The 21,337-nt window shown below is 44.6% G+C and overlaps 1 protein-coding gene across 8 annotated transcripts in view; it reads left to right on the forward strand.

Annotated features, from left to right (window-relative positions):
• KIF25 (kinesin family member 25) overlaps window positions 1-21,337 on the forward strand; it is a 71,290-nt gene that overhangs the window by 38,916 nt on the left and 11,037 nt on the right. For 5 of the 8 annotated variants that reach the window (XM_054558480.2, XM_054558481.2, XM_054558484.2 and 2 more), the window contains 3 exons: window positions 5,097-5,164; window positions 17,689-17,763; window positions 20,802-20,951. In XM_054558480.2, the coding sequence (XP_054414455.2) occupies window positions 5,097-5,164; window positions 17,689-17,763; window positions 20,802-20,951 (293 nt within the window). The remainder of the gene's footprint in view (window positions 1-5,096; window positions 5,165-17,688; window positions 17,764-20,801; window positions 20,952-21,337) is intronic. The other 3 variants (XM_054558485.2, XM_054558487.2, XM_054558486.2) reach the window with 1 other exon arrangement.

Raw genomic sequence — 21,337 nt, forward strand, 5'->3', positions numbered from 1 at the left:
CTGGGGTACAGGTTTCAGGCTGTGTGGCTGGCCTGGGATGTGTCCACCAGGGGTGAACTATGCGGCTGTTTCTTGGGTCTGGGGTACAGGTGCAAGGCTGCATGGCTGGCTCGGGGATATGCTTACTGATGGTGGCCAACGGGGCTGTTTCTCAGGCTCTTATTGGGCAGGTGAGGAGCATGTCTGTAGGGTGTTGGGGTACTGTGGGGCTGTTTCTCATGTCCTGAGCACAGGTGCACAGCCCCTCCTCTGGCCCGGAGGTGTATTAGCCACTAGGAGGCTCAGGGGCCTCTCCTACTTAGGGAAGGGTGAACAGCAGCTTGGCTAACTCAAGGGCAGGGTTGCTGTGGGTGGGACTGCCAGACTCCTCCAGCTGGTAGGGCAGTGATGGGGGTTGGTCTCCCTGCTGTGCAAGGCCGGAGTCACAGCCGATCCTGGGCCCGGGCTCCATGCAGCTGGGGTTGTGACGTTCAACCACCCGTGTAGGCTTGGCATCATGAAGATGGAGCTCCAAGGCTGGAGAATGGCCGTGGTTTCCGTTCCCCAGAGCAGGGCATGCTCCAGAGGTGGCTCTGGTCTCAAGATGGGGCTGTGCTGCAGCAGCTTGGCTCACAGGGATGGCTGGGGGGTGAGCAGTGCACACCTTGTGCTCCTAATCTGGGGCCATGGAGCTGTGTCGTGAATTCCCTGCAGCTCCCAAATGGCTCAGGGCTTGTGAGGACTGCAGGATTCCCCTGCTGTAAGGACTGTAGGTATTTTCTGTAGGGGCTGGTGGGGATCTGCTGCTTCTCTTTCCCTGCAAGGGGAAGTCCCTTCTGACTCCAGGCAGATCTGACCCAGGCAGGGGAGATGGGGCTGCAGAAGCCAGGTGCCTCCACTCTGCCCTCCTGGACTTCTGGTCAACACAGGTGCCTCTCCACTCCCATGCTGCGCTGCACACTCTGCCAGATCTTAGCTCTCTTCCTTCCACACGGTCCGAGCTCAGCTGTGTAGTCATTGCCTTGGTCCTTTCTTGGGCGGAGGGAGCTGAGCACCAGCTCTCTCTCGTCAGCATCTTGCTGACTTTGCTCCCACCACGCAAATATATATATATATTTATCTCACTTGATGCCTTAAGCACCAGTATTCTTGAGTCAAACAAAAGGAGACAGATTAAATCCTCATGATCAGGACTTCGTGTTAATAGGAGCCCTCGGGACCTTATCAATCCCCTCCCCTTATCAATCCCCTCCTTTTATAAGTGAACACACAGAGTATTTGTGGTTTAGTAATTGCCTTTCTACACTTCCCTGCTTGCATCCTGGTTAACCTGAAGGAGTTTTTCAGTGAGGAAATGCATCCTGAGGCTGAGGCCTGGCCCCAGCCCCTGGGGAAAGCTTATTATGATTATTAACATCACTTTTTATTGTTACCGTTCCTTGTTACTTTATTCATTCTCTTGGCAGTCCTCTCCCGTTCCTGCCAAAGTTCCACTGAATCTTCAGATTTGGATATTTGAGGTTTTCCATCTTACTCGTCAAAATAGAATAAAATTTTATTGGGGCATTTTGGATTCTGTTTTTAAATCAGAATCCAAGATGTTGCTTTTTAATTTGATAGGCCTGCTCATTGAAGGGCTTCATGCCATCAAATCTGCTGAGAAAGCAATGATCCGTTTTGTGACCTTGTGTCTCCTGGCTCCCACTTTATGTTTTTATTTCCAAAAGTCTAAAGAGAGTCTGAGTTTGTATTGGACGCGTAACACGGCAGTTCATTTCCATTTGCAATCTAATTCAGCATTTCATCGTTTGGATTCAATCTATTAATAAAGTTGATCTCAGATGGAGAATCTGGCTGCTGCCCTAGTTCTTGGTAGCTGTCTTAAAGGCTATTTATTTTCATTTTTCATTTAATTTATATCCACTCTGTTGATAATCAGACATGGGAGAACAGATTTCTGGCTTTGTATCAAGTTCTTGTTGAACTGTCTTTGTTCGTCCCTGATTCTCCCTTATTGTTAAGATTGACAGTTACTGACTTGAGTGTCTGAATGTAGTCAACAGAGCCTATGTATCAAATGACACTTATTTAGTTACATGCAGCCAATGTAAAGCATATTTTTCTGGTGGTGCTTGGCAGGATTGATAGATTTGATACACCTGAGACAAAATTTTTAATGGTCGGAGACTGTATGGTCCTTAATACATTACTTGTTCTTTTTTAACGTGGGTTCACCAGGCCTTGAACCGCCATCCACAGGACTGTTGATATCCGCAGCAGTCAGTCTCGGCTTGCACGGAGCGCGTAGTCCCTCCCTCCTGGCTGTTTTGTGTCTGCCTCTGGGAGAGTCCCTGACTCTGTCTGCATGTTGTTCATGGGTCTCCTCTTCCTCTCAGGTTTCCTTACTTAAAATGGAGAGGGTGAATTCAATGTACTTTTAGCTCTAAAATTTGATGACAAAGAATTTTATGCCCCAAGTGCTTTTAAAGTTATCCTAGGAAATTGAATATAAATAAAAAACTAGATGCTACAGTATGTAAATGTAAGGAAAACAGTTTTTACTGATCATTGCCTCTGAGCCAGGTGCTTTTCAAAGGCTGTTTCATGGGGACCTTGTGATTCCTGAGGCAGGGGCCATGCGTCCCCCCTGCAGGTGTGTTCAGGCCTCTTCAGGGAAGTGGCTCCAGATGGGCAGTCCCATCTTGAAAAGAAGGATGCTGTCAAGAGCTTGAAAATTTGGATAAAAGAAAGTTGTTTAAAAAGCCAAGAGAAATGAATCCTTCTTGTGAGATTAAGGGTATTTAGTATCATGAGTGGGGAGGGTTTTTGGACAGGCAGGAAAGCATTGAAGCTGTTTGGAAAAATTAAACTTTGCTGTGGAATAATTTCAGATGTTTAAAATTGAACGATCTCACTGTGGAATGAAGTTCTAAATAGCATGGGGACCCTTTGGACTCAGGCTTGTTTTTATGGCTTTGCATGTTTCTTGTATGGTGTCCCTTGAGCTTTCGGGTCAGACATTGTAGACCTTTGCGTTTTTCATTTGCTTTTCTTTATGGTTAAAACTTGGACATTTGAAGACAGCAGTAAAACACTATGGGGTGTGTGTTCCTGTGCAGTTCATACGAGAGCACTAGGATTATATTCTGGCATAGCATCAAAGGAACAGTCCCCTAAGTGGATGGCAGAAAAATGAAAATATGCCGCAAGAAAGGAGCAAGGGGCCTAGGCTGGCGGTTGGATTAGGGACTGGGAGGTCTGTTCTTATGGCAAGGCCAGGGGCTTGGTCCTGATGGGTGTCGGAGTTTTGCTTCGGTGTTTTGAGCCTGAAGGGAACCGAAGAGCTGCCTCTGGCTTAGGGGATGTGACATTATCATGTAAGAACATGCAGGTTCCGAAACAGTTTCTGGTACACAATGACTGCCCAGTAAATACTCAGCAGAGACATAAGCTTCTTCTGTGAAAGCCGTGCCAGAGCACGAGCACACGCAACCTCCACATCCTGGTGGTCGCTTCTGTGCTGCAATGGAGACCACGGACCGCCCCCAGCCACCGGCTGCTCCTCCCGGCATTGCCAGAATCACTGTGGTCGGGCCTGCATCCCCACCCGCTGTCCCAAAGGTCATCCCAGGAAACTGGATACAAATCATGGTAGCAAGTGACCTCCCAGTCTACCAAATCCAATCAAGAGTTTTAAACAAGGACCCAAGCGACCTCTCGGCAACAGGTGGCATTCTGCATCACCCACTGCCTCCCTCTTAACTTTCTTTCTTTGGCTTCAGTGACTTCATCTGCTTTCTTCTTTTCTAATTTGCATTTGAGAAAGATTTCTACAGCAACAACATAAAGGACAGGTGGGAGGGGTGCTGGACTGGAGGCAGAGGCCAGTTAGGGGATAGCCAGGGCGCTGTTTCATTACACTGGACAATAGCAGCAGGCATGGGGCAGGGAGCAACCCAAGGCTGCCTCCAAGGCACAGCCGAGGCTCTGTCCCCAGGCAGCGAGGCACAGCCGAGGCTCTGTCCCCAGGCAGCGCGGGGCTGAGGCTGGCGTTCCGTCATTGCTTCCTGAGCTGCCCCACTGAGAGGCATGCCGGGGATTCCTGTAGCCTTTCACCTCTGGCAAGACAGGAAAGTTCACTATTTGATTATATCAGCATTTCACATCGGAGACCTCACAGAATCCAGAGGCAACAATAGTCCGGCAGCTGCCCACGACTGCCCGTCCAACAGTAAGCGAGTAACAAACAGCAACAACAACCACAAACAGCTGTTGAATCTTACAGCTTTTGTCTTTATAAAATAGGCCACTTCTTTGACATGTTATTGCAGATACACACACACATACACACAGACACACACTACTAAGAAGAAGGTGTGGAGGTATCATCCTAGCATCCGCTAAACACTGTTATGCAAAAAATCCAGTGCCTCTGGGTTATTCGCCACTGCAGTTGTGGTTTTCATTCTTCCTATCACCCCTGCTATTTCATGAATACACATTTTGTTTTAGAACTGGAACCAATCCAGGTTCATCTTTTCTTTGCTTAAGTGAAACAAAACTAATTTCAGATTTCTTGCTGAAAAATGCCTTTGCTTCCCTTACACAGGATGTAATTTAAGAATACAGTCCAGCAAGATCGAAATTTGTTTTTGAAACAGACTTGTTAGTTCCACTGGTTACAATGGAATACAATGATGTCTGAGATGTGATTTTTTTGCCATTTGAAAACCTCTCCTGTGAACTATCAAGGGCCCTTAGAGTCAGTAATTTGGGTGTTGAACCTTCAGCCTGTGGCAGATTGAGGAGCTCTGTTGTGTGTTCCTCAGTAGATGCGACTTTCTTCTTCTCTTTATGGGGGTTGGCAAACCTTTTCAGGAAAGGGCCAGGGAGTTAATATTTTCGTCGTTGAAGGCCTTGCGGTCTCCAACTCAATCATCCAACTTTGCCCTTGAGGAAGAAGCAGCCGTACACAGTATGTAAACAAAGGACGGGGCTGTGTTCCAGGCAAACTTTGTTGTTTACAAAAACAGGCGGCAGGCTGGGGTTGGTGGGGCTTGTGTTTAATTAACTCAGCCCACAAAGTCTTACGACATCGTTTTACTCTTTTCTCTCAGGAAACAGTTCTGGTGAAATGTGATCGTCCTGGCCACCCTCTGATTAATAAGACATATCATTTTGAAAGGTAAGTGCTTTTCAAGATGTCCTATAAAGCAAACTTCCACATTAAAAATACAAATTTTGCATTGGGGTTTGAGTAATGAAATGTGCAATTTATCCTATCATTTGACTAATTATGATTATAAGTACAGATGGTCCCTGACGTAGATTTTTCAACTTTAGGAAGGTGTGAAAGAGATACACATTCAGTAGACACTGTGTCTCGAGTGCCCATTACAACCCTTCTGGTTTTTGCTTTCAGTACAGTATTCAATAAACTATGTGAAACAGTCAACACTTTAGTGTACAAGCTTTCCATTTGGTGATTTTGCCCACCTGTAGGCTAATGTGTGTGTTCTGGGCACATTTAAGGCAAGCTAGGCTGAGCTACAATGCTTGGTAAATTAGGTGTATCAAATGCATTTTCAACTTGCAATATTTTCAACCTACAATGGGTTTCTCAGGTTGCCACCCCATCATAAGTCGAGGGACATCTGTAATCCATATGTTCATCGTTTTAAGTAAATAGACATTTTTTATATATCCAGTTTGTTGATAGTAATTTCGTTGCGATGATAGCAACTAACTATAAGGCTTTCTGTCAGATGCCTTCCTCGGCACTGGGTCGTGGTGTATTCCCAGGGTGGCAGGAGAGCCCCGGAAGGCTCAGAATCAATGTGCGTGGCCTTTGGAAAGCCCTGCTCATCCTCCTTCAGCTACCAAGGGCTGGCTGAGTGGTCCTGCTCCCAGGCTCTGCCCTCCTGCTCCTCGGAAGGACGTCAGTGCCTGAGGCCTCTTCCTCTCCCCGGCAGCAGCCTGTGTCGCTTGAGAGGGTCACATCTGGAGAAGGGTAGAGGGTTCCCCTCAAGCCTCCGCTGAGCACTGACGAGCACAGGAGTGGTAAGAAGGACAAGGCCGGGAAAGAACCACCGGGGAGGGGCCTGGGAGAAAGTCTGCAGAGCTCACACAGGCCTGGGAATCGTGAGTGCTCCCTCCGGGGCAGAAATACCTCGTGATACACGAGGTCTTGGGTAGAGCGAGAAGTTAGCCCTGGAGTAAAGGCTGCTGGTGCCACGCGACCGAACTTAAATGCAAGCCTGGAGGGATCAAGTTGTTTCCAATAACTGCTGGCATCCCATAATAAAGCTGAAGAAAAATTACCGGGATTGAGGGTCAAAACATGGCGCAGCCAACTAGGAGTAATTAGCAAAGTCTGACATCAAAAATTACCAGACATGATTCAAGGAAGTAGGAAAATATGACCTCTAATGAGAAAACTCAGGCAACGGAAACAGAGCGAGAAATAACACAAATGATAGAATCAGTAAAGAAGGTGAAAACAGTTGTTATAAATATGTGTGTTCAAGGAAGTAGAGGAAAATGTAAACATGTTGAGAAGAGATATGAAAAATTATAAAAAGACCCAAATAAAACATCTGGAGATGAAAAAAAAGCCATAGAGGAGACGCGAACGTACTGGTTGGGATGCAGGAGAAAGACGGGTGAACTTGGCGCCGCAGCAACAGAAATGACCAACGTGAAACCGGGGAGACTCCATAGCGAGTGGCCAGAGTGGGCTCCGGGGATGGCTGGGGCTGACGCAAGCCCCACAGTGTGAATGAGCTTGAGGCCCCTGGACGGCACACTTGAAATGGTGAAAATGGTCAATTTCGTTATATGTATTTTTTTACCACAATTAAGTGAACAGAGCATCACGGCGCCGTGCAACAGCTCCAAGAAGCCAAATACAGAGGGAGTTGCAGTCTCAAAAGGTGAAGGAGTGGGCACTCAGAGAACATTTGAAGAAGTCGGCCGGAGGTGGGTCACAGTGGCTCACGCCTGTAATCCCAGCACTTTGGGAGGCCAAAGAGGGCGGATCACAAGGTCAAGAGATCGAGACCATCCTGGCCAACATGGTGAAACCCCATCTCTACCAAAAATACAAAAATTAGCCGGGCACGGTGGCACACACCTGTAATCCCAGCTACTCGGGAGGCTGAGGCAGGAGAATCGCTTGAACTGAGGACACGGAGGTTGCAGTGAGCTGAGATTGTGCCACTGCACTCCAGCCTGGTGACAGAGTGAGACTCCATCTCAAACAAACAAACAAACAGACAAACACCAGAGATAAAATGACCAGAGTGAAAAGACACGTTGAAGACTCAGGGTCAGACATGAAAATGACCTTAGGCTTCTCCACGGAGCAATGCAAATCAGAAGATACAGGACCAGCACCTCTAAAGTACGGAAAGAGAAACAGTCCATCCAGAGTTCTGTGCCAGTGAAAATGTCTTTCAAAGACAAAGACATTTCCAGACATGCGAAAGCTGAGAGAATTAATCGCCAGACACACACCACAATGGATTCTGTCCTGCAGGACATGTGGGCAAAAGACCCTTTTTCTTATTAAAAAAAAAAAATCTCTTCCAAATCTAGTTAATTGATTAAAGAAAAATAACAATGGATTGTGGAGCTCATGACACATGCAGACATAAAATGCACGTGAACAACAGCGTGGAGGCTGGGACTGGGCATGGAAGTGTACTTTCGTATGGTCCTTATTTGGTATGTTAGGTGATAGAATCCGATTGCAGGCAGCCTCTAAGTTACATACAGTAAACCTTAAAACAACCACCAAAAACAGTAACAAGCTAGAGGTATATACAATAAGCTAACAAAAAAGATAAATGGAATCATAAAAAATCCTCAATCAAAAATAAATGTCAGGAAAAAGGGAAAAAGGATTTAAAAGATGGAAAAAGAAAAAGGATGGAAAAGATATATTTACCTGAATGCTAACATTAATCAGAGGAAAGCTGTTCTATATCTCAATAAAGCTATTTAAAAAAAGAAATAAAGAAAGGTGGTCAATGCAATGGCCACCCAAATCACAGCAGGATGTTTTGTAGAAATGAAAAAGCTGATGATAAAATTTATATGGAAAGGTGAAGGAATTATAATAGCCAAAACAACTTGGGAGAAGGACAGAGTTGGAGGACTCACACTAACCGATTTAAAGACTTAAAATCATTAAGACAGCATGATAGAGGCAAACCAACAGACACATCATCAATGGAACAGAGAAGAGTTCAGAAATAAACCCACACAGATCCAGGCAGCTGACTTTAATAGTTTTACTATTTTAATGGTGAGGGCTGTCCTCTTAATGTATAGTATTCTGAGATATCTACCTTCCATATTGTTAAGAGAATTTTTCTGGAAGAGCTGGAGAAACCCATTTTCTATAAAATATCTGTCCCAACATCAAAGTCATCAAAAGAAGCAGCAAGAACCGACCCTCCCTCCCCAGCTTCTGCTGCTTCACAGGAGAAGCTCCCACGAAGACAGATTATGGTGAAGTTTTCCCCTTTCTCTTTGCTTCAAATGATGCATGAGTTTACATACGGTGCTAACCTATTTCTGTTTATACAATTCATGTGCTTTTATATATAAAATTTATTATTGTGGAAAAATATACATGACATAAAAGTTCACCATTTTAGCCATTTTTAAGTATACAGTTCAATGGGATAAAGTATGATCTAGTGCAACCATCACCACTATCCATCTTCAGAGCATTTTTTGTCATCCCATCCTGAAACTCTAAACCCATTAAACACTGAACTGCCCGTTTCCCCTCCCTCAGCTGCTGGTAGCCACTGTTACACTTTCTGTCTGAGAATTCTTATCTAAGGCATCTGTGCATTTTATTTAAGTCTGGTAGGGAAGGGAGGTTCTTTGCAATAAGCTATTCTGGAAATTACAGATAGTGCTGGGATTTCTTAGCCTTTGTGGTTGTTCAGGATCTCAGAGCATGGGTAAAGTTCAACGTTATCAATTTTTTTCTAGATGCTTTTAAGAGTTTTCTCTTTGACTTTGGTGTTCCAAATCAAAGTGAAGCTGCACTGTTTCACAGCAGTTGCTGAGTGTTTTGTTTGTTTTATTTTGTTTTATAATACTGCTTGGGACTTTTAATCTTTGAATTAATGTCATTCTTTAAGTTGAACAATTATCAGGCAAAATCTTTTTTAAAGTACTTTCTCTCCTTCTAGCTATACTCTTTTAATGAAATTCCTATTAGATATAGATTAGACCTTTTCATTCCACCATCTGTGTCTCTACCATTACCTGCTTTTGAGATGATCACCTTCCTTGTATCTCTGTGCTGCATTCTGGGAAATTTTCCTGTGACAATCTTTTAATTAATTCACTTATTGTCTCTTCATCCATGGGTAAACTTCCATTTAACCCATCTGTTTTTCATGTTTGTAAATTATTTGGCTCATTTTTAAATCTTCTTATTCTTTTAAAAATAATCTTCCATTTTCCTTATGTTTTGTGTTCCTTATTTTGTATCTTTACTGATTTATTTTTTATTTTTTAGTGACAGATTCTCACTGTATCACCCAGGCTGGAGTGCAGTGGTGCAATCATAGCTCTCTGCAGCCTTGAACTCTTGGTCTCAAGTGATTGTCCCACCGCAGCCTCCTGAGCAGCTAGGATTACAGGCATGACTTTATTCATTTTTAACATTGTTTTCTTGAGTCTCTTTCAGAATATTCTATTGTATCTGGTTCTTGTGGTGGCTGCTGTATTACTTGTATCTTTGTGGCCACTGACTGTAGTGATTTATTTATTTTGTGTTTTGTAAGTTTTTATTGTGAACTTATCTTCGGTGAGGATTTTTTTTTTTTTTTTTTTTTTTTTTTTTGTAGGAGAGTTGTGTACTCTTGGCTGTGGGTTTGCAACTATAATTTTTCCTGCAAGGGCCTGGGGTTTCACAAAAGTTCGGAATCAGTGTTCAGGTAACGTTTGTTGCTTGTGATTTCTCTGCCCTGTGGGCTCCGTGCATTTGGATTCCGTGCTCACTTGTGGTGCAGGTGTGGGGCTTTGATTGCTCCCAGGAGACCTGACTCCTCATTTAGACTCTGAGGCACGTGGAATACTTTCTTACCACTTATCTGGACCCCCTTTTCAGGGACTAGGCCTGTCTTTGAGTGCCCTGGATTTGTACAGCCATGGTACCTCCATGTCCTGCCTCCTGTTTCCAGAGGGCAGAAAACCCTGCCTTGTAAGCCCTGTTGCTTCTGTCTGGATTGGTTCCTCAGCCTGGGTGCTTGCAGAACCAACTCAAGCCTTCTACTCAGCCTTTTTCCACTCTTCATTTCTTGCACCTAGGAAGTTTCCTTCTTCCTTTTTTTTTTTTTTTTTTTTTTTTTTTTTGAGAAGGAGTCTTGTTCTGTTGCCCAGGCTGGAGTACAGTGGCACAATCTCAGCTCACTGCAACCTCCACCTTCTGGGTTCGAGCAATTCTCCTGCCTCAGCCTCCCGAGTAGCTGGGACTTCAGGCATGCACCATCACATCCGACTAATTTTTGTATTTTCAGTAGAGACAGGGTTTCACCATGTTGGCCCTCAAGTGATCCGACCTCAAGTGATCCACTCACCTTGACCTCAAGTGATCCGCTCCTGACCTCAAGTGATCCGCTCATCTTGGCCTCCCAAAGTGCTGAGATTACAGGCGTGAGCCACCGTGCCGGCTAATATTTGTATTTCTAGTAGAGACCGGGTTTCACCATGTTGGCCAGGCTGGTCTTGAACTCCTGACCTCAAGTAATCCATCCACCTCAGCCTCCCAAGGGCTAGGATTAAAGGCGTGAGCCACTGTGCCCAGCCAGTTTCCTTTCTTTCTTCCCTTCAATGTCAGCAGCATATTTTAAAACATATTTTGTTTCTATTTTATCTGCATTACTTACATGTTGGTTAGGGGAGAGAAAGGGAGTTGTAGTATCTTAGCCATCATGTGTCGAGATCCGGAGCTTCAGAGACAGTGCACTTTGCAGAATGTGTTTTATTACTCAAGGATTGCAATAATATTAGCATCTGTATAGTCTCATGCATTTTTATTATTTATTTACTGAAAAACATTTTACTTTGTATATCTAAAACCAAATAACTTGATTTTTTCCCTAAAATAATCATATTTTAAAATTTCACTATGAATACTCAAGAAAATTTGCATCAGTTTCACATGTAATAAAGTAGCTTCCTAAAGAAACTTCCATACCCGGTGCTGGTGGTTCAATGGATTTGTAAGAGCAAAGCCAGTCTTCACGCGCAAAAGCTTTTTCTCATGTCTGTGCACTAAAAACAGTATAGAGAAAAATGACACTTTTTATCAGTGTAGAAAAGAAGCAATGTATGAGCACTTTGGAGTAATGACCCCATGGCTTAGCTTCATCATGTTTGTTTATGCAAACACTTGTGGAACTTCGCTTCCTCGTGACACACGGTTTTTTAGCAATCCTTCACTGGGCTGACCTTTCTTCCACTATTGATTTTGTCCTCTTTTGATAACTCAATTATGCAGGGGAATAATCTTAGTAAAAACCTCTCTTTTTTTTTTACTGTGCTTCAGAGTAATTTGGTCTTGGGCTAGGTAAGGAGGGAAATGGGGTTGGCCTGACTCCTTCCAGGAGTTTATACCCTCGTCGAGAACTAGGCATGGGATGGGAGGCTTGGGAGATCTTCACAATGATAAGTAGTATCAACATTGGCAGAATAAGGTGAAGCAATCAAAATAGGTGACATAATTGGCCAAGGATGGAGAAGAAAGGAATGTTCGGGGCTGGGCGCGGTGGCTCACACCTGTAATCTTAGCACCTTGGGAGGCCAAGGCGGGTGGATCATCTGAGGTCAAGAGTTCAAGACCAGCCTGGCTGGCTGGGCGCGGTGGCTCACACCTGTAATCCCAGCACTTTGGGAGGCCTAGGCGGGTGGATCACCTGAGGTCAGGAGTTCGAGACCAGCCTGGCCAACATGGTGAAACCTCATGTCTACTAAAAATACAAAAATTAGCTGGGCGTGGTGGTGCACGCCTGTAGTCCCAGCTACTCGGGAGGCTGAGGCAGTATAATCGTATGAACCCGGGAGGCAGAGGTTGCAGTGAGCCGAGAATGTGTCACTGCACTCCAGCCTGGATGACAGAGTGAGATTCTGTCTCCAAAAAAAAAAAAAAAAAACCGAAACAAAACAAAAGAAAAAGAAAGAAAGGAATGTTTGGAATGGAACAGGGTTAATGAGGGAAGCACCTCTGGGGAAGAGGCCTTGAGCCTGGACTCAGCTCTGGAGCTTTAGGTGGGACAGGCATCCGAACAAAGGACAGAGACTCATCAGAGACGCGGGGACGCTCACTGATGAAAGACCTGGGGGTGTGGCTTGGGAATGGCTCCTTCGTGATGAATTCTTCTCAGTTTCCGTGTGTCCCTCAGTTGGAGGCAGCTGTTCCGACTTCTCATTTCCCGCTCCTGCTTCATCTCTTGGAATAGTGTTTATAGTATCTGCTTCTATTGTCATCTTCCCAACTGGAACAGGAGCCCCGCGGGGCTGGGGACAAGGTCTTACCTTGAATCCCAATAAATGAGCATTTCATTTAAATTGTGTTTAAAATCGTGGCTGCTGGATGATGGCTAGACCGTGTCAGCTGGCGTCGGCGGTAGACACATTGTGGTAAAAGCTTTTCCCTTCCTCCCGACCCCACCTCCAATCCTTGCACTTTACTGTTACACACCGTAGACTTGACTTGGGAAGTAAACAGCGCCAGTTTAAGGAAGCATGTGGCCTACTGATAAAGGACCGGGCTGAATGTTTACAGCCAAATGCACCCTTCGGTTAAAGTGCTGAAGGATTTAATGAGCACCTTTGGGTGCTTAGCACAGAGCTGCAGAGAAGGAATAAAGTAGGGTCGGATTAGGATAAAAAGTTTAAAGTATGATCCTTCCCCACGCGGCTTACACAAGTCATCACCGCAAAGCAGCCAGAGTCTCACAGAGTGTGCGGCCGAGTGCTGAGCGGCAGAGAAATTCCTGTGGGCAGGAGACTCACAGAGTGGCTAGAGCTTTAGCTGGGTGGAGTTTAGTTACATATGTCACCTATACCACATAGCCCTTGGCAGTCTCCAAGTACTTTCAGGCCTTTGATCGTCCCAGCAGGACCTGAAGAGGAAGCTGCGGGGGGCACCACCGCCCAGTCTAGTTAAACGATGGCTTTCAGTAAGCACTGGATTTGGGCAGAAGGTCTCAGTCTTTGGGTTACACCAGGCTGCTGCTCAGGTCAGTGGAGAAGCACAGGCAAGGGCACTGTGGTGCGGAAACCACCCTCGGGAATCATGTGACCTTGTTTTGGGGAAGAAGGAAGTGGAGCAGCACAGTTCATGCCGACACATGTCTTCTCAGAGGGCCCTGTCTCAACATGAATACGCTGAGGCTCGAAGGGAAAGGTCAAAATTGTGCTGTTAGACGTGAACAGAAAAATGTAAGAATTTGTGCAACTTGCTGTCTATCTATAGAGGTAGGGGAGACTTTAAATCTCTGCAAGAATTTATTCTGGGGTAATATTGTTTAGCATTCAGGATCATCTTGTTTTTATAAACAGTGGAGCATATGGTTCTTATGAAATCAGAACACTGTTGGTTTTTATAACAGCTTTTTATGGAACTAACGAATGTCAAAATATTTTATTTCCATTCTAAAAAAAATTCCAACACTTTCAGCCCTTAACTTATTTTAAAAATAAATTTGTATGAGGGGAAAAGTTCAATTTTACTATTCAGAAAAAATATTAATAGGTCCAGGGTCAGAAGAAGGTTATTTTCTAAGTGAAATAAAAATATTATTTAAAAAAAGACAAACCAAAAGTAATGCCACCGATCCAAAATGCAAGGAGAAAAAGAATAAGTCATGTTCATTGTTTTGAGAATAATTCATTGATCAGGAAGCTGAAGGACTCTTGGCCGTGTTCTTGTAGAACAGGAATTTACAATATGATATTCCTAACTGATACATTTGTGTTAAATTTCTATAGTCGTTCAAGTTCAAGCATTTTTCTGAGCACCTATTATGTGCCAGGCACCCTGTTAGACACAAGGGATGTAGGTGAGAGGAAGGCAGCACTTTTGCCACGAAGACCTAGAGCTGTAGGGACAGTTCCCGGGAGGCTGCGCTGAGCTCAGACGCCACCAACACAGCAGTGGGGCAGGAGGCAGAGATGGGGGAGGCCCTCGACCTGGGGCTCGACAGCTCAGCTAACCAGGAGTTAACCAGGCAGAGAAAAAGGGAAAGACGGCCGGGGGTGGTGGCTTACGCCTGTAATCCTAGCACTTTGGCGGGCAGATTGCCTGAGCTCAGGAGTTCGAGACCACCCTGGGCAACATGGTGAAATCCCATCTCCACTAAAATACAAAAAGTTAGCTGGACGTGGTGGCGCACACTTGTAGTCCCAGCTACTTGAGAGGCTGAGGCAGGGAGAATCAATTGAACTAAGGAGATAGAGGTTGCAGTGAGCCGAGATCGGGCCACTGCACTCCAGCCTGGGCGACAGAGCAAGACTCTGTCTCCATAAAAAAAAAAAAGAGAGAGAGAAAAAGAAAAAGGGAAAGGAGATTCCAGGTTGGGGGAAAAGTGGTCAAAGTTATGGAGAAAAAGAATGAGAATGACAGGCTCCAAGCACAGGAGCCTTGGGTGTGGCTGGGCATGACTGTGGGAGGTGGGTGCTGGGAGTGCCAGGTCCCAGGGCCAGCTTCCCACTGGCACCGGGACTGGCACCAGGACCGCCCCTCCTCCCCGGACAGCCGCGTGGGCAAGGCCAGCTTCCCTCCACATCCCCACGGAGCACGAGGTCAGATGCATGGGCTGTTCCGGTCCGTGGGTGAGAAACGGGTTCTCTGTGTCGCGTCTCTTCAGAGCGAAGTTGAGTCTTTTCGTGTGCTTCCAACATTCACATCTTTTTTTCTGTGCATTCTTCACTTCTCTACAAGGACTGACCTTTCCCTTCTCTATTTCTAGGAGCACTTGATAGAGCAGAGATATTTAAGCCGCCACTACTTTCTCAGTCTGTTGTTTGCTTCTGGTGTGTTTGAGCCACACGAACGTTTTTACATGATCGTAGGTAAAAAGGCTGCCAGGTTCTAGAAGAACCTACCCGTGGACTCTGCTGGGACACGCACGGCCGGGTGGTTTTCATTAAACTCGTGGTCTGTTGGGAATGTGTCCTAGTCCATTTTATAAAGAATTGACCCTATTTTATCTTTTTAAATCTAATCATTTACTGCAACGCCACTTATTTTTAAAAATATTAATTTAAAATAATATTTTAAAATTTATTTATTTAAAAAAAGGATATTGAGATGGAGTTTTGCCTGTTGCCCAGGCTGGTCTCAAACTCTTGGGCTCAAATGATCCGTCCACCTTGGCCTCCCAAAGTGCTAGGATTACAGGCGTGAGCCATCATGCCCGGCCTGTAACACCACTTATTAAAACACCTCTCTCCCCACTGACCTAAGATGCCCCTTTATCTGACAGCCCGTTGCCACATGGAGTTGCATCTGTCTAGCATTTCCCCCTCTTCCTTCAGCCTACTTACTAATTCACGCAGCAAGACCAAGCTGTCGTAGATAGAGTCTCAGAGAAGGTTCCAGTGTCTGAGCCCGTCCCATCCCAGTTCCTCTATTTTCCAGGGCTTCTTTCTATTCTCGTTGTTTTATTTTGCCAAAAAAAAATTATAACAAAACTGTGGAGCTCCAGGAAAAATCTGACAGCATATATAGTATTTTGGGGGGGATTGAGGTAAGTTTATAAACCAGCTTTGGAAAAACTGGCATCTTCATGAGTTGACTCTTCTATTCAGGAACATGCCGGGACTTTTCACTTGTTTGAGTTTAATCATGTATTTTCAGGAGGCTTTTTATCATTTTCTTCATGAAGGATTAGAACATTTCTTATTAAGTTTATTCACAGGCATATTTTTGTTGCTATCACTGATAGAGTCTCATCTTCCAACATGTCTTCTAACTCTGTTTGTATATATAGAGGCTATGGATGTTTTCACATTAATTTTATGACCTGCTGTTTTGTTAAATTATTTTATTGATTTAGTAATTTTCTTTGTCTTTTCATTTTGGATTTCTCAGATGTATGGCCATATTAGCTCCAAGCAGAGATTGTTTTACCTTTTCTGATTCTTATGTCACTAATTGATTTCTTTTGTCCAACTGCATAAGCCAATCATAGCTCGATGCAATATTAAATAGTATTGCAGGTAGTTGGCATCTTGGACTTTTCCCTCCTATTACTGGGAAAAACTCCAGTATTCTTTAAAGGTAAGATGTACACAAAGCCTAAAATATTTACGATCTAGTTTTTTCAGAAATAGTTTGCCAACCCTTGCCATAGATTAGGAAATTTAGAAGGTGGCAACCCTGTGCAATGTAGATGCCATGATGAATCCATGATGAATTATTATTTCTAAAATACCAACTGGAAAAAGTAACTTACTAGACAATTAAGGAAATGCGAACACTGACTTTTGGATGGTGTTAAGGAATAACTAACATTCATTTTTAAGGCATGGTCGTGGTAATACTGTTGTTATGTTTTAAAGTCATAATCCTTTACAGATGTACTGGCCTTCCCAGATGACATGGACCTCAGGTCAGCTGCGGCGTGAGAAGCAGGCCAGGGCTAGGTCTGGAGCCGGGCGATGCTCACATGGGGCTCACTTTTCTATTCTTTCTACTTTTGTATCTTGGTGTATTTTCTGAGTGAAAAGTTAAAAAAGTTCTCAGCCCTGAGCATCTTCCCACACGGTGCTCACCACACCCTCTGCATCATGCACGTGGCAACACCTCATAAGGGTCCCCCCTCCGTGTCAAATTAATGCCGCTGCTGGAGACAACTTGGATCAACTGAGCGTCAGGACACACTTGAAAATGAAGGAAGGAAAAAACTTGGTTCCAGCTAAGTCAAAACCTGTAGTTCAGGAAACTGAGGTTCACATCAAAGCATACCTGACCCAAGTGCAACCAACCACCAGTGCTGGGCAGCTGCCAGGGAGCCTGCTCTCTCACCGTGCTCCAGGCTTTTTTCAAATTGTGCAGGAAACGGCATTTTTTGGACATTGCTTCCTATTTTATGTGTACCTGTTTATAGACCCAGAACCACATGAGGTTTCCTTTTCAGAGCGGACATCCAGTCCCATGATATTGATTCAAGTTCTGCTGAACTGACCTGGGGCCTAGGAAAACAAGATTTTTAAGAGCTTGAACCTAAAAATCAAATGTTATATATCAAATATTGCTCAGAGTGGGATTTTTACATTGTGATTACTGGGCCCTCTAAAGTGGAGCTAATTTAGTTATGGGATAACTATATCCTCCCTCTGTCCCTCTCTCTCTCCTCCCTCCTCCTCCCTCCCCTCCCCTCCCCTCTCCCCTCCCCCTCTCCCCTCTCCTCCCCTTCCTTCCTTCCTTTCTTGCAAGCATCTGTCACTTCATTTATGCTTGTTACCTTTTCATAGAAGAAAGTACTATCTTTACTCTTTATTAACCTCTGTTATCTTGAAAAATAACACAAATTAATCTTTTGCGGAAGAATCCTGATGGCGTTGGGGGGATGGAAAGTACACGGGGCATTGTGTTCCCAGGTTTCTGAGTCTGCATGCTAGAGCAGCTTTCTGCTTCTTCTATTAATGCAGCATTTTCACTTTGTCTCTCAGGGTTTACGGTCCAGCAGAGTCTCAGAGCGCAGTCTTTGGAGATGTGTGCCCCCTACTCACGTCTCTCTTGGATGGGTGAGTTAAAATATTTTTAAGGCCAGTCATCATAGTTACATTTGAATATAAAGAAGCCTCACTGTGCTGTGGAGTGAGAATGTAGCATTAGAGTCTGAGCATTTTACAGCACTGCAGAGCACGCCCATGGGTCACCCAGCGTGGACTCTGCTTGCATCCGTGGAGACTTTCTGCACCCTGGGAAAAGGAGTGAGAATGATTTGGAGAATGCTTGTTAAATGAGCATATCCACCCGGGATTCCAAACTCCACTTTAGTTACAGTGTATGTGGGCTTAAACCTGTGAGTGCAGCTGCCATTCTCTCTGGGATTCCAACATTTCAGAATTTTAAAAAAATCTGTAAGGAATGTTAATGTCAGATTGAGGTACTTTTCCCTTTGGGAATCAGCCTTCTATTCTTGCAATATACAACTACTGATGTCAAAGGCAGCGGGCTGTAATTTAGGAATGAAGAAGTTTTTTTACTTAATGGAGACACCTTAAGCCAATACTTTGCACTCCGGGGCATTTTGAAGAATCTCAGTTTTGTGGCAGAAGTCCACATAAAGTTCCTGATGAAGACTTACTTGCATTTGTCCAGCAAAGGCTTCTGCACAGCCAACCTCAAGGAACCTCAAGGACCTAGAAACTGTAATTACACAGTGTGCTGCGCGTCCCAAAGGCACATGATCTGACGAGTAGGGTCAACTCAGGAAGCTCCTGCGTCTGACCACGCACACACGCGGGGCCGCTCCGCCAATCATGATGCAGTTGCTGCTTCAACTCTTCCTCCAGAAGGCTGGAATTTTTATACCCATCTGAAAAAATGGTTTTGAAAATGATAGGGGAGTCTCTTTTTAAGTAGGCATCTTTTAAGTAAGCAGATTCCAGAAATAAAAAAGACATCGTGGTCACAGTGACCACTGCCAGAACTGCCTTTCCAGGATAATGCGAAACAGATGGAGTTAGTCTGAGTTCTGAGTCTTGTCAGCAAAAAGAGTCAAACTCTGTAAAATATTGGGAGAGATTTATCCTGAGCCAAATATGAGTGACCGTGGCCCATGACACGGCCCAGGAGGTCCTGAGAGCACATGCCCAGGGTGGTCGGGCGCAGCTTGGTTTTGTACATTTCAGGGAGACATGAGACTTCAATCCAATTCATTTAAGAAATACATTGGCTCGGGAATGTCTGGGTTAAGATAAAGGATTATGGAGACTAAAGTTCTCATTTGCAAAGGAAGCCTTTAGGTAGCAGCTTCAGAGAGAACAGAGCATAGACGTTTCTTATCAGATGTAAGATCTGTGTCGATGTTAAGGCTGGAGGGTATCATGAGGCCTGTCCAGCCCCCACTTCCCGTCGTGGCCTGAACCAGACTCTGAAGTTAAATTTTAGAGTGCCCTGGCCGAGGAGGAAGTCCATTCAGATGGCTGGGGGGCCTTAGAATTGTATTTTTGGTTTACAGCTTCCTTCTCTGGGAAGTTTCCTTTTACTGTTCATTCTTAAATGGTTGAAAGACTCCTGTAAGAATCCATTTATCTGTTGTAGTCAAAGATATTCTCCACACAAAGAAATGCATGTAAATGAACTCAGGGAAGCTGGAAGAGATATAGCCTGAAGTGGGGTTTTGTTATGAATGCCTTGAGACTTTATAATCCTGGAAGGAAAACTCGCAGGATGGTAACGCAGAGGCCTGATCAGCTTGGCAGGAGCATGTGGTTTCCAGGCTCTTGTTGCTGGAATGTAACAGTCAACCCTAGTGACTCAAACCGTCAGCCCCAGGACTGGGGTCTGCTGCTTTTCCTGTCCTTTTCTAGGGGAGATTTGGATGTCAATCAGAACACTGTCTTGCAATCATTTTGTCAAAACAACAACCTTTATTTGTTTGACTTGTGGTGGGTACACCACGTTAAACTGGTATTGATACATCGGAGTCACAGTTGACCAGTTAAGTCAGAATTTCTGAGTGCAGGACTTGCTGAATCTCCCCAGATGACTCAGACGGGGGATCAGGGCTGGAGATCCTGCTCTGAGGCATGAACCCACTTAGCATCAGGCCAGGTGGACCCATACCTTTACAACCATGAACATCTTAAACATCATGACTAAGAAGATGATTTTCTATCATACTTATTTTAAATATTCTTCCAAATATTTCTGATCCTCCCATTGATATTTTGGGCTAAATAGCACAACTGGAAGGAAATGTAGGGATCTGTTGGTAGTTCTTATCTTCTCTGAAATAAGCTGCAGTCAGCTAATTGAGAGTCTTGGGGCCGAGAGGCAGCAGGTGCTACTGTCACAGAGAGGACCTCAGTACATGTGGATTGACTGTGGACATGAACACCTCAAAGTCCCTTCCAATTACAAAGTACAAAATTTTTTTTTTGTATGAAACATATACAAAAATGGCTCATGCTTGTAATCCCAGCACTTTAGGAGGCTAAAGCAGGAGGATCCCTTGAGTCCAGGAGTTTGAGACCAGCTTGGCCAACATGGCAAAACTCCGTTTCTACTAAAAATACAACAATTAGCTGGGCGTGCTGATGCATGCCTGTGATCCTAGCTACTCGGGAGGCTAAGGCAGGAGAATCGCTTGAACCCAGGAGGCAGAGGTTGCAATGAGCCAAAATTGTGCCATTGCACTCCAGCCTATGTGACAGAGGAAAAATCAGTCTCAAAAAAAAAAAAAAAAATAGATAGTTACAATGAAGGTGTGGGGATTTAGGAAGGCCTTGCTAAGGTCAGAATCCCCGTGTGAATGCTGAGCCGGTGGATGGGAAGATGAAAACACCCAGGAGAAACCGGGATGGATGAACCCACGCTGTGTGTGTGTCAGTGCAAATACCGTTTAATCCAATGTCGTACAACAAGATAGCAACAAGGATGGATTATGCAAAAAATAGTTGTAGTTAAATGAAAACCTAATTTATAAGAAATGGAGTAACAGGGGAATAGGAAATGAAATTTATTGAAGTTTCTTATACAAGTGAAAATTTTTCCTGGAATCTTCTTGGCACCCACGTGTGTTTTGCTGGACTGAATCTGCTCTGAATTTTAGGTACAATATTTGCATTATGGCGTATGGACAGACGGGCAGTGGAAAGAGCTATACCATGCTGGGACCCCATTCGGACGATGGCCCTGTTCTGCCGCTTGACCCACAGAGTGACTTAGGAATTATCCCTAGAGTGGCTGAGGAGCTCTTCAGGTACTGCTGATGGTGATGAGTGGGGCAGAGAAATATGGCAGGGAAGCCAGGCGGTCAGCACCTTGGTTATCACGTGGGAAAAATTATTACCATATGAAGAAGGTGATCGAACCCCATAATCTCATCAGATACATTCAACACTACCAAGTGCTTCCACACTTCTGGGCATTATTGCTACCAATTCCTGTGATGAAATTATATTGAAATTCTATCATTAAGACTAAACTTTATTTTTAAATTTTTTTAGAGACAAGGTCTTGCTTTGTTGCCCAGGCTGTAGTGCAATGGCGAGATCTCAGCTCACTACAACCTCCACCTCCTGGGTTCAAGCGATTCTCCCGCCTCAGCCTCCCGAGTATCTGGTATCACAGGTGTGTGCCACCACG

Source organism: Pongo abelii, chromosome 5 (genome assembly GCF_028885655.2).
Source record: "Pongo abelii isolate AG06213 chromosome 5, NHGRI_mPonAbe1-v2.0_pri, whole genome shotgun sequence".
In the NCBI taxonomy this organism is placed as follows: Eukaryota; Metazoa; Chordata; class Mammalia; order Primates; family Hominidae; genus Pongo; species Pongo abelii.